The sequence below is a fragment of the Ranitomeya variabilis genome, chromosome 2 (assembly GCF_051348905.1).
Source record: "Ranitomeya variabilis isolate aRanVar5 chromosome 2, aRanVar5.hap1, whole genome shotgun sequence".
NCBI classification, from domain to species: Eukaryota; Metazoa; Chordata; class Amphibia; order Anura; family Dendrobatidae; genus Ranitomeya; species Ranitomeya variabilis.
The window spans coordinates 799,038,299-799,051,641 of NC_135233.1; the positions used below are offsets into that span (position 1 = coordinate 799,038,299).

At 44.1% G+C, this 13,343-nt stretch overlaps 1 protein-coding gene across 1 annotated transcript in view; it reads right to left on the reverse strand.

Moving 5' to 3' along the window:
• The window catches only part of LOC143807873 (CD109 antigen-like), a 159,120-nt gene that overhangs the window by 79,758 nt on the left and 66,019 nt on the right, over nt 1–13,343 (reverse strand). The window contains exons 19-20 of the mRNA XM_077289890.1: nt 10,586–10,679; nt 10,250–10,367 (exon numbers count right to left, since the gene is read on the reverse strand). Of these exons, the coding sequence (XP_077146005.1) occupies nt 10,250–10,367; nt 10,586–10,679 (212 nt within the window). The remainder of the gene's footprint in view (nt 1–10,249; nt 10,368–10,585; nt 10,680–13,343) is intronic.

Here is a 13,343-nt window from a genome sequence, read left to right on the forward strand (position 1 = left end):
CGGGTCTGAATGAGTCCATGACGATGGCTATTCAGATCGATAGGCGTCTGCGGGAGCGCAAACCTGTGCACCATTTGGCGGTGTCTACTGAGAAAACGCCAGAAAATATGCAATGTGATAGAATTCTGTCCAGAAGCGAGCGGCAGAATTTTAGACGTAAAAATGGGTTGTGCTTCTATTGTGGTGATTCAACTCATGTTATATCAGCATGCTTTAAGCGTACTAAGAAGCCTGACAAGTCTGTTTCAATTAGCACTTTACAGTCTAAGTTTATTCTATCTGTGACCCTGATTTGTTCTTTGTCATCTATTACCGCGGACGCCTATGTCGACTCTGGCGCTGCTTTGAGTCTTATGGATTGGTCCTTTGCCAAACGCTGTGGGTATGATTTGGAGCCATTGGAGGCTCCGATACCTCTGAAAGGGATTGACTCCACCCCATTGGCTAGTAATAAACCACAATACTGGACACAAGTGACTATGCGTGTTAATCCGGATCACCAGGAGGTTATTCGCTTTCTGGTGCTGTATAATCTACATGATGTTTTGGTGCTGGGATTGCCATGGCTGCAATCTCATAACCCAGTCCTCGACTGGAGAGCTATGTCTGTGTTAAGCTGGGGATGTAAAGGAACTCATGGGGACGTACCTTTGGTTTCCATTTCATCATCTATTCCCTCTGAGATTCCTGAATTCTTGTCTGACTTTCGTGACGTTTTTGAAGAACCCAAGGTTGGTTCACTACCTCCGCACCGGGAGTGCGATTGTGCCATAGACTTGATCCCGGGTAGTAAATACCCTAAGGGTCGTTTATTTAATCTGTCTGTGCCTGAACACGCTGCTATGCGAGAATATATAAAGGAGTCCTTGGAAAAGGGACATATTCGTCCTTCGTCATCTCCCTTAGGAGCCGGTTTTTTCTTTGTGTCTAAGAAAGACGGCTCTTTGAGGCCGTGTATTGATTATCGACTTTTGAATAAAATCACGGTTAAATATCAATATCCGTTACCACTGCTTACTGATTTGTTTGCTCGTATAAAGGGGGCCAAGTGGTTCTCTAAGATTGATCTCCGTGGGGCGTATAATTTGGTGCGAATCAAGCAGGGGGATGAGTGGAAAACCGCATTTAATACGCCCGAGGGCCATTTTGAGTATTTGGTGATGCCTTTTGGTCTTTCAAATGCCCCTTCAGTCTTCCAGTCCTTTATGCATGACATTTTCCGCGATTATTTGGATAAATTTATGATTGTGTATCTGGATGATATTCTGATTTTTTCGGATGACTGGGACTCTCATGTCCAGCAGGTCAGGAGGGTTTTTCAGGTTTTGCGGTCTAATTCCTTGTGTGTGAAGGGTTCTAAGTGTGTTTTTGGGGTTCAAAAGATTTCCTTCTTGGGATACATTTTTTCCCCCTCTTCCATCGAGATGGATCCTGTCAAGGTTCAGGCTATTGGTGATTGCACGCAACCCTCTTCTCTTAAGAGTCTTCAGAAATTTTTGGGCTTTGCTAACTTTTATCGTCGATTTATTGCTGGTTTTTCTGATGTTGTAAAACCATTGACTGATTTGACTAAGAAGGGTGCTGATGTTGCTGATTGGTCCCCTGATGCTGTGGAGGCCTTTCGGGAGCTCAAGCGCCGCTTTTCTTCCGCCCCAGTGTTGCGTCAGCCTGATGTTGCTCTTCCTTTTCAGGTTGAGGTCAACGCTTCTGAAATCGGAGCTGGGGCGGTGTTGTCGCAGAGAAGTTCCGACTGCTCCGTGATGAGACCTTGTGCTTTTTTTCCCGTAAATTTTCGCCCACCGAGCGGAATTATGATATTGGGAATCGGGAGCTTTTGGCCATGAAGTGGGCTTTTGAGGAGTGGCGTCACTGGCTTGAGGGGGCCAGACATCAGGTGGTGGTATTGACTGACCACAAAAATTTAATTTACCTTGAGTCTGCCAGGCGCCTGAATCCTAGACAGGCGCGCTGGTCGTTGTTTTTCTCTCGGTTTAATTTTGTGGTGTCGTACCTACCGGGTTCTAAGAATGTTAAGGCGGATGCCCTTTCTAGGAGTTTTGAGCCTGACTCCCCTGGTAATTCTGAGCCCACAGGTATCCTTAAAGATGGAGTGATATTGTCTGCCGTTTCTCCAGACCTGCGGCGGGCCTTGCAGGAGTTTCAGGCGGATAGACCTGATTGTTGCCCACCTGGTAGACTGTTTGTTCCTGATGATTGGACCAGTAGAGTCATCTCTGAGGTTCATTCTTCTGCGTTGGCAGGTCATCCTGGAATCTTTGGTACCAGGGATTTGGTGGCAAGGTCCTTCTGGTGGCCTTCCCTGTCACGAGATGTGCGAGGCTTTGTGCAGTCTTGTGACGTTTGTGCTCGGGCCAAGCCTTGTTGTTCTCGGGCTAGTGGATTGTTGTTACCCTTGCCTATCCCGAAGAGGCCTTGGACGCACATCTCGATGGATTTTATTTCGGATCTGCCTGTTTCTCAGAAGATGTCTGTCATCTGGGTGGTGTGTGACCGTTTCTCTAAGATGGTCCATCTGGTTCCCTTGCCTAAGTTGCCTTCTTCTTCCGAGTTGGTTCCTCTGTTTTTTCAAAATGTTGTTCGTTTGCATGGTATTCCGGAGAATATCGTTTCTGACAGAGGGACCCAATTCGTGTCTAGATTTTGGCGGGCATTCTGTGCTAGGATGGGCATAGATTTGTCTTTTTCGTCTGCTTTCCATCCTCAGACTAATGGCCAGACCGAGCGGACTAATCAGACCTTGGAGACATATTTGAGGTGTTTTGTGTCTGCGGATCAGGATGATTGGGTTGCTTTTTTGCCTTTGGCGGAGTTCGCCCTCAATAATCGGGCCAGCTCTGCCACCTTGGTGTCCCCGTTTTTCTGTAATTCGGGGTTTCATCCTCGATTTTCCTCCGGTCAAGTGGAATCTTCGGATTGTCCTGGAGTGGATGCTGTGGTGGAGAGGTTGCATCGGATTTGGGGGCAGGTGGTGGACAATTTGAAGTTGTCCCAGGAGAAGACTCAGCTTTTTGCCAACCGCCGTCGTCGTGTTGGTCCTCGGCTTTGTGTTGGGGACTTGGTGTGGTTGTCTTCTCGTTTTGTCCCTATGAGGGTTTCTTCTCCTAAGTTTAAGCCTCGGTTCATCGGCCCGTACAAGATATTGGAGATTCTTAACCCTGTGTCCTTCCGTTTGGACCTCCCTGCATCCTTTTCGATTCATAATGTTTTTCATCGGTCATTGTTGCGCAGGTATGAGGTACCGGTTGTGCCTTCCGTTGAGCCTCCTGCTCCGGTGTTGGTTGAGGGTGAGTTGGAGTACGTTGTGGAAAAGGTCTTAGACTCTCGTGTTTCCAGACGGAAACTCCAGTATCTGGTCAAATGGAAGGGATACGGTCAGGAGGATAATTCTTGGGTCACTGCCTCTGATGTTCATGCCTCCGATCTTGTCCGTGCCTTTCATAGGGCTCATCCTGATCGCCCTGGTGGTTCTGGTGAGGGTTCGGTGCCCCCTTCTTGAGGGGGGGGTACTGTTGTGAAATTGGATTCTGGGCTCCCCCGGTGGCCACTTGTGGAATTGAACTTGTGTGCATCATCCACTCTGTTCACCTGCTCCTATGAGGATGTGGGAGTCGCTATATAACCTTGCTCCTCTGTCAGTTTCATGCCGGTCAACAATGTAATCAGAAGCCTTTCTGTGCATGTTCCTGCTACCAGACAACTCCCAGCTAAGTTGGACTTTTGTCCTTGTGTGTTTTTGCATTTTGTTCCTGTTCACAGCTGCTGTTTCGTTACTGTGTCTGGAAAGCTCTTGTGATCGGAAATTGCCACTCTGGTGTTATGAGTTAATGCTAGAGTCTTAAAGTAATTTCTGGATGGTGTTTTGATAGGGTTTTCTGCTGACCATGAAAGTGCCCTTTCTGTCTTCCTGCTATCTAGTAAGCGGACCTCGATTTTGCTAAACCTATTTTCATACTACGTTTGTCATTTCATCTAAAATCACCGCCAATATATGTGGGGGCCTCTGTCTGCCTTTTGGGGAAATTTCTCTAGAGGTGAGCCAGGACTGTCTTTTCCTCTGCTAGGATTAGGTAGTACTCCGGCTGGCGCTGGGCATCTAGGGATAAAAAACGTAGGCATGCTACCCGGCCACTTCTAGTTGTGCGGCAGGTTTAGTTCATGGTCAGTATAGTTTCCATCTTCCAAGAGCTAGTTCTCATATATGCTGGGCTATGTTCTCTCGCCATTGAGAATCATGACACGGGCCCCAAAGCAGTCGCGTGGCCTGCCGCCATTGGTGGTACGCCACTGCTCGTCTGTTTATCGGTGGATATGTGGACCTTGCCACTGATCGCGTTACGCAGTGCACACCTTTTATTTGTCTTCAACATGTGTGTGCAGAACAGGGATGGCATACCGGAAAAGTACTGGCGGCTGGGAAGAATGTACTAAGGGACAGCCACTGCCATCAGTTTTTTAAAACTATCAATCTCCTCCAGTCAGAATGGCAGCATTTCAAAGGCCAATAATTTGGAAATGCTGTCATTCAGGACCATGGCTCATTGGTGGGTATGGGGTATCTCCTTTTTCTCTCAAGGGTTTGGGTGATGGAAAGCTGAACACTTCCATGGGACGGTGTGGAGGTTCTCGGTGACACTTATGGTGCTGTTACATCCTCTCTTTATGAGGAGGCAGGTGGCCCTGTTGATTGTGAATGGGAGGAAGACACCAAGACTGCCGCATAAGAGGGAGCAGGAAGGGGGGGCCAGATCTGTCATGCTTTTTAAGGTGTGTACTCCACTGCACCTCATGTTTGGTATTCAGATGTCTCATCATGCAGGTGGTGCTCAGGTTTAGAAGACTTATACCTTGCTTCAGGCTCTAATAGCACAGCATGCAAACCACCCATCACTTGTCATCGGCACATTACCTGAAGAAATGCTGTGCCAGGGAGGTTTTTTGAGCAGGTTTTGGTAGGCAGTAGTAGACAACATATGGGCTAGGGGCTTCCCGCTGTGCCTTTACAAGCTGCTCCCTGCGCACGTCACTACTATGGCCTTCGCTTTGTGTGGGGTCTAGGACCTCATCATTACCCGTATAATCTTCCACCCACTCCTCTTTGCCCTCTTCCACCTGCCCTCCTTGCCGGTCTACAAACTGCAGTTGGCAACTGTGTTTTGGCATCCTCTGAGATGTGCTGCAGTGGCCCACTGATCATGTGCACTAACCCTCCCATGTACAGTGGGTACGGAAAGTATTCAGACCCCTTTAAATTTTTCATTCTTTGTTTCATTGCAGCCATTTGGTAAATTCAAAAAAGTTCATTTTTTTACATTAATGTACACTCTGCACCCCATCTTGACTGAAAAAAAACAGAAATGTAGAAATTTTTGCAAATGTAGTAAAAAAGAAAAACTGCAATATCACATGGTCATAAGTATTCAGACCCTTTGCTCAGACACTCATATTTAAGTCACATGCTGTCCATTTCCTTGTGATCCTCCTTAAGATTGTTTCTGGAAGCCAGCTGTGTTTAATTAAACTGACAGGACTTGATTTGGAAAGGCACACACCTGTCTATATAAGACCAAACAAATCACAGTGCATGTCAGACCAAATGAGAATCATGAGGTCAAAGGAACTGGCTAAGGAGCTCAGAGACAGAATTGTGGCAAGGCACAGATCTGGCCAAGTTAACAAAAGAATTTCTGCAGTACTCAAGGTTCCTAAGAGCACAGTGGTCTCCATAATCCTTAAATGAAAGACGTTTGGGACCACCAGCAGTCTTCCTAGACCTGGCCGTCCAGCCAAACTGATCAATCGTGGGAGAAGAGCCTTGGTGAGAGAGGTAAAGGAGAACCCCAAGATCACTGTGGCTGAGCTCCAGAGATGCAGTAGGGAGATGGGAGAAAGTTCCACAGAGTCAACTGTCACTGCAGCCCTCCACTAGTCAGGCCTTTATGGCAGAGTGGCCTGATGGAAGCCTCTCCTCAGTGCAAGACACATGAAAGCCTGCATAGAGTTTGCTAAAACACACTTGAAGAACTTACAGACTATGAGAAATAAGATTCTCTGGTCTGATGAGACGAAGATAGACCTTTTTGTGATAATTCTAAGCGCTATGTGTGGAGAAAACCAGGCACTGCTCATCACCTGCCCAATACAATCCCAACAGTGAAACATGGTGTTGGCAGCATCATGCTATGGGGATGTTTTTCAGCTGCAGGGACAGGATGACTGGTTGTCATTAAAGGAAACATGAATGTGGCCAAGTACAAAGATATCCTTGTTGAAAACCTCTTCCAGATTGTCTGGACCTCAGACTTGGCCAAAGCTTCACCTTCCAACAAGACAATGGCCCTAAGCACACAACTAAAATAACAAAGGAGTGGCTTCAAAGCAACTCTGTGACCATTCTTGACTGGCCCAGCCAGAGCCCTGACCTAAAACAACTGAAAATGGCTGTTCACCAACATTCACCATCCAACCTGACGGAACTGGAGAAGATCTGCAAGGAAGAATGGCAGATGATCTCCAAATTCAGGTGTGAAAAACTTGTTGCATCATTCCCAAGAAGACTCATGGCTGTAGTAGCTCAAAATGGTGCTTCTACTCAATACTGAGCAAAGGGTCTGAATACTTATGAACATGTGATATTTCAGTTTTTCTTTTTTAATAAATTTGCAAAAATTACTACATTTCTGTTTTTTAGTCAAGATGGGGTGCAGAGTGTACATTAATGAGAAAAAAATGAACTTTTTGAATTTACCAAATGGCTGCAATAAAACAAAGAGTGAACAATTTAAAGGGGTCTGAAAACTTTCCGTATCCACTGTACTTATCCTCCAACCTAATTAATGGTTGGGCATCAGTGCACTCAGTTTCTTCCACTTCTGGGGCAGGGCCAGGTGGATGGGCCATAGATTTCCAGCAAGCAGAGTCATCAAACAGCAGAAGAGATTGCTGCATGACTTGTGGCTCAGACTGCTTGGCTGATTTGCAAGAGGGTTAGGAGGAAGCAAGATGACCATGGTCATCCGATGCCAGCTCTGCACTTTCTGAAGTGGACTGGGTGGAAGATAATGTAAATGAACTGTAGCCACTCTCAGCCATCCAATCTAACACCTTTTCAGCAATACCCAGCTGTGACGCTGCATCACCCAGCGGTACAGTAAAATGATTTTATTTTGGGCTTCAAATGGCAAAGAAACATCTGCAGATTAGATTTATTTTTTAGACACACTACTCATACAGACATGGCTGCAGTGTACACAGTGTTTTTTTGGAATAGTTCTCCCACAGGTGGGGTTGCAGAGTACACACAGAGGCTTAAAGACACAGTACTCACACAGGAGCGGGGAGCAGAGTACACATAGATGCTTTAAGGTACAGTATTCCCACAGGCAGGGGTGCAGAGTACACACAGAGGCCTAAAGGGCTGTGGGGTGGACCATCATGACATATGGGAGGCAGTGAGGTGGCCCATCAAACTATATAGGGGTTATGAGGTGGACTATCATACAAAATAGTTGGCTGTGAGGTAAACCATCATACTATATAGGGGATGTTGAGGGTATCATCATACTATGTAGGGGACTGTGAGGTGGACCATCATGCTATATAGGGGGATTTTGTTGGTGCCAACATACTATAAAGAGGGTTTTGGAGGACCATCATACTGTAATGGGGCTATAAGTTGGGGGAACAATTATACTATATGGTTGGTTGTGGGGGCATCATCATTCTGTGTGGGGTGGCTGTATTGGACCATTATGCTGTAGGGGGACCGTCACCATCATAGGGGGTGGACAATCATACTGTGTAGGTTAGCCATAGTGGACACTATACTGTGTAGGGTAGCTGTGGAGGCCATCATACTGTATTGCGTGGTTATAGGGGGTATCATACTGTATGGGGAACTTTGGTAGGCATCATAATTTATATAGGTGCTTGTGGTGGACATCATGCTGTATATTGGGGGATGTACTGAACACCATGGACTGTAACCAATAGAGGGCTGTAGTGACCATCTTACTGTGTGAAGTTTGTGGGGCAATGATACTGTGTGGGGTCATCATACTCTATGGGAGTAATGAAACAGGAATCCAAGTGGGTGAGACCACTTAGGGGCTTCAGTAGGGGCAAAATAATTGTGTAAGTTCAGCAATATCCCTCACCGTGTTTTAAAGAAGCACTCGTATCAAAGTTTTTATTCTCTTAATATATTGCAATCATATTATATGGCACTGTGTACTTACAGAGGACTGTAATAAATTAAGAAGATGACCATTTTGATTGGAGGAGAGCTTCTTTGGAAAGTTGGGAGGTATGTGACTGTGACTTTTGCTATTGGGCGCCTATTATTTCTATGTACGCCCCTGCTCAGGAGCATTATTAGAATAAGGATTCACTGAATGTCATTATTATATGGAAGCACAATGGGGAGGTATTACTATAAAAAGACACTGAGGGATCATTGCAAAAATGGAGGCTGGCACATTTAGGCGAGCTGCGCTGTGGGAATGAAGAGCTTTGGGAATCCAAAATGGTTTTCATCAATACCAAAGCGTTTTTGTGCTGGACCGTCACCTTTCTCAAGGTGTAAAAACCAAGTGAGTCGCTATCATTATAGGGGAATCAAACTAATAATAATAATAATAATAATAATAATAAAAGCACAGGGGGTGTTTTTATTATTATAATGTGGTACAGGGTTTTTATTATAAGGGTTAAAGTGGGCATATTATTAAATGAGGCAGAGGGGAATTATTATAAGGCAACACAAAGGAACATTATTACTGTATGTTGCTTTATAGCTAGAAGGAAATACAGGGGAGCATTATTATTGTGTAGGGGCACAGAGTGGGCACTGTTTTGTGGGGCACAATAGGAGGGTACAATTACTATATGGGACAAAGAAGGGACATGATTACTGTCTAGAGCATTGTTAGTAACATTATATGTTTTGTATAGATTTGGTAGAATTTGAGGAAGGTCATGGAAAAAATGTAAGTCAAGGTTGTCTGTGTGTTACATTTTACAGGGATGAATTATAGGTGGAAGAAGAGGTCATGGCATGGCATGACGACAATCCATGAGAACATCACTAGTGAGAACCTGTACAATACACATATATATGGTCTAGTGGACCACAATCTGTATAGGGAAGGGGTCCTGGACTGGGGATAGGATTGCCCTCTCCATGTCCGGGATTTGCCCTCCCCCCTTCCTTGTTAAACCCTAGGTCTCCAGTTTGTCTTAATATGTTTAGCATGAGTAGTTTTAATATAGGTTGTACCTTTAGGGTGTTGTTTGTACTGGTGTTTGTTACTTGCAGAGACTGCTTCTGGGTTTTGCCTCTGCACCAGGTACTCTCCACTCCCAGTCCCCTCCCCCATCTCTTTTTTGTATGTTAATGTGCCCTCCATGTTTTTTCTCCCTCTTCTCTGGGACCCGCTGATTAGGAGCTTTATTCCTACTTCTTACAGTTATTTATACGTTATTATAAAAAGAATGATTTTGATACAGTTTCTAATGTTTTCTATCAAGTCACAGCTTACGGTACAATTACATGGTTTTGAGCTTTATACAAACTGAAGATGGACTTGCCCTCCGGGAGTTCGTTGGTGCATACCGTTTCAAATTGATGATGGTTAAAGAAAAAATATATGGTTTGGTTAATTTCATGTTAATAAAGCTGTGACCAATTCCGTCCATAAAAGAAGTTATTTTGGTGTCAGTGTGTTTTTCTATAGGCGGAGTTTTTTTGTTTATGGGGTTTATATTTCTATATCTACAGTCTGCAGAGCACTGGTGCAGAACTGATATTCCCATTAAACGGTCAATGTATGGTGGTGATATCAGTCCTAGTACAGTGGTTTTAGTGAAAGGTTCTCCAGGCTTGAAGTTAAAGTCTGCAGTCACTCTATGTGCAGTATTATTATTACTATTCAATCTTATATAGTGATATTATTGGTATTATTAGAAATATAAGTCTTGTAGTAAATCTTTATTTCCCCTAGGTAGTGTTATATTAATAATAGATATCCCCATCTGGGGCTCAGGGGCGGTGACTGCATGGGCCTGTGTGTTTTCAAATGCCAGGACTGAATTTCCATCTTAGTTAGTCCCTGGCATCATCACATACTGGATTGGTTTCAAGATTTGATTAAGTGATCATATAGTACAGGGTACATAATCATTAAAAGCACAATGCCATATTGTTATAAAGTAACTTAAAGAAGAAACTCACCTCCACAGGTATATCTGTTACTCCGAGTCCAAGTCCCTCAGAAATAACAAATGCATAGGCCGCCCAAGTGGTGTTTTTGTTAGGGACAGTTAGCTGAAGTTGAGTTGTTAACGATGAACTGTGAAAAATGGGTACTAAATTTACAATCCTATAAAACTGACATAATAATTTACCATTAATAGTTATCCAGTAATTAATGTGCTCCAGGAATAATTGTTATTTAGAATTGTTTTACCTTGAAAGCAAGTCGTGTACCATTAAGTAAATGGCTATTATCATTAGAATCTGTTTTCATATGCAAGTAATACATATGCAAGTAGTGCATATTTAACATACCTGATATTGGTGTCTAGCCAGATCCACGTTTCTTGTAAAACAGGTTTATTGTTTTTTGGAAGAGCTATTTCCTCTTTGTTTATGCCAGTGTACCCTAAAGAAATGATAATTGTAATTTCCATTGGCTGGCTAAAAGTACAAAGTGTAAAAGCAGGACAGTGTGACAACCTCCTTGCCACATATGGAGGAGAATATGGAGACCCATGTTTCATGCTCCCTAAGGGAGAACGCACACACATACACATTTAGGCCGGCGACACACTCGGCGTAAGACAATACGGTCCGTATTTTACGGCCGTAATACGGCCATAATACGGAGAAATGTTCCCAAAATAGTGATCCGTAGGCAGGGTGTGTCAGCGTATTTTGCGCATGGCATCCTCCGTATGTAATCCGTATGGCATCCGTACTGCGAGATTTTCGCGCAGGCTTGCAAAACCGACATCTAATGGATTTATGTGCTCAAATGTTCGGGAAAACATATATACAGTATATATATATATATATGTCATTGAGACACATATATATATATTCTGTATTTAGATTTCATTCAGCGCGATATCTGTGAACAGCCGGTAATTCAATTGCCGGCTTTTCATTTCTCCTGCACAAACCCGACAGGATATGAGACATGGTTTACATATAGTAAACCATCTCATATCCCCTTTTTTTTTGCATATTCCACACTACTAATGTTAGTAGTGTGTATGTGCAAAATTTCAGCGCTGTAGCTGCTGAAATAAAGGGTTAAATGGCGGAAAAAATTGGCGTGGGCTCCCGCGCAATTTTCTCCGCCAGAATGGTAAAGCCAGTGACTGAGGGCAGATATTAATAGCCAGGAGAGGGTCCATGGTTATTGGCCCCCCCGTGGCTAAAAACATCTGCCCCCAGCCACCCCAGAAAAGGCACATCTGGAAGATGCGCCTATTCTGGCACTTGGCCATTCTCTTCCCACTCCCTGTAGCAGTGGGATATGGGGTAATGAAGGGTTAATGCCACCTTGCTATTGGAAGGTGACATTAAGCCAGATTAATAATGGAGAGGCGTCAATTATGACACCTATCCATTATTAATCCAATTGTTGGAAAGGGTTAAAAAACACACACACACATGATTAAAAAGGATTTTAATGAAATAAACACAGCGGTTGTTGTAATAATTTATTGTTCTCTCAAATCCATTTGCAGTCCCTCGCTTGGCAACATAATAAACGCACAAGATACATACCTTCTGATGTACTGTCAGGTCCAACGATGTAATCCATCTGAAGGGGTTAACTAATATTACAGGCAGGAGCCCTGCTATAATGCAGTGTTGTGAATTTGGATTCTGGGCTCCCCCGGTGGCTACTGGTGGAATTGAACTTGTGACATCATCTTCCCTGTTCACCTGTTCTGATTAGATCTGGGTGTCGCTATATAACCTGGCTTCTCTGTTAGATGCTTGCCGGTCAACAATGTTATCAGAAGCCTCTCTGTGCTTGTTCCTGCTCCCAGACATCTACTAGATAAGTTGGACATTCGTCCATGTTTTGTTTTTGTATTTTGGTTCCAGTTCACAGCTGCAGTTTCGTTACTGTGTCTGGAAAGCTCTTGTTGATCAGGAATTGCCACTCTGGTATTATGAGTTAATGCCAGAGTCCTAAAGTAATTTCTGGATGTGTTTTGTTAGGGTTTTCTACTGACCATGAAAGTATGCTTTCTGTCTTCTGCTATCTAGAAAGCGGACCTCAAATTTGCTAAAACTATTTTCCTGCTGCGTTTGTTGTTTCATCTCATATCACCGCCAATATATGTGGGGGGCTTCTGTCTCCTTTTGGGCATTTCTCTAGAGGTGAGTCAGGTCTTATATTTCCCTCTGCTAGCATTATTTAGTTCTCCGGCCGGCGCTGGGCATATAGGGATAAAAAGTAGGACATGCTACCTGGCTACTTCTAGATGATGCGGTAGGTTTAGTTCATGGTCAGTACAGTTACATCTTCCAAGAGCTTGTTCCTATAGAGGCTTATGCTAGTTCTCTGGCCATGGAGATCATGACAGTTTGACCGGCCCACTAAAGGGTTAAAATCCTTGGCTGAGAAAGGAGAGAAATAAGAAGTCTGCTGAGAGTTTTTTTTTTTTTTTTTTTCCTCTGTGCTCTTAATTGGATCACTTGCCAGTCTGTCTATGCTGCAGTCTTTCTTTTTTTTCTCTCTCCTTATAATCTTTGAATGGCTTTGTGTTCACCTGTTAATAATGGATCTTCAGAGTGTAACTGCAGGTTTGAATAATCTCACCACGAAAGTACAAAATTTGCAAGATTTTATTATTCATGCTCCGGTATCTGAGCCGAGAATTCCTTTGCCGGAATTCTTCTCAGGGAATAGATCTAGCTTTCAGAATTTTAGAAATAATTGTAAGCTATTTTTGTCCCTGAAATCTCGTTCTGCTGGAGACTCTGCACAGCAGGTTGGGATTGTGATTTCCTTGCTCCGCGGCGACCCTCAAGACTGGGCTTTTGCATTGGCACCAGGGGATCCTGCGTTGCGCAATGTGGATGCGTTTTTTTTGGCCTTGGGCTTGCTGTATGAGGAACCTCATTTGGAACTTCAGGCAGAAAAAACTTTGATGTCCCTATCGCAGGGGCAAGATGAAGCTGAAATTTACTGCCAAAGATTCCGTAAATGGTCTGTGCTTACTCAGTGGAATGAGTGTGCCTTGGCGGCTACTTTCAGAGAGGGTCTCTCTGATGCCATTAAGGATGTTATGGTGGGGTTCCC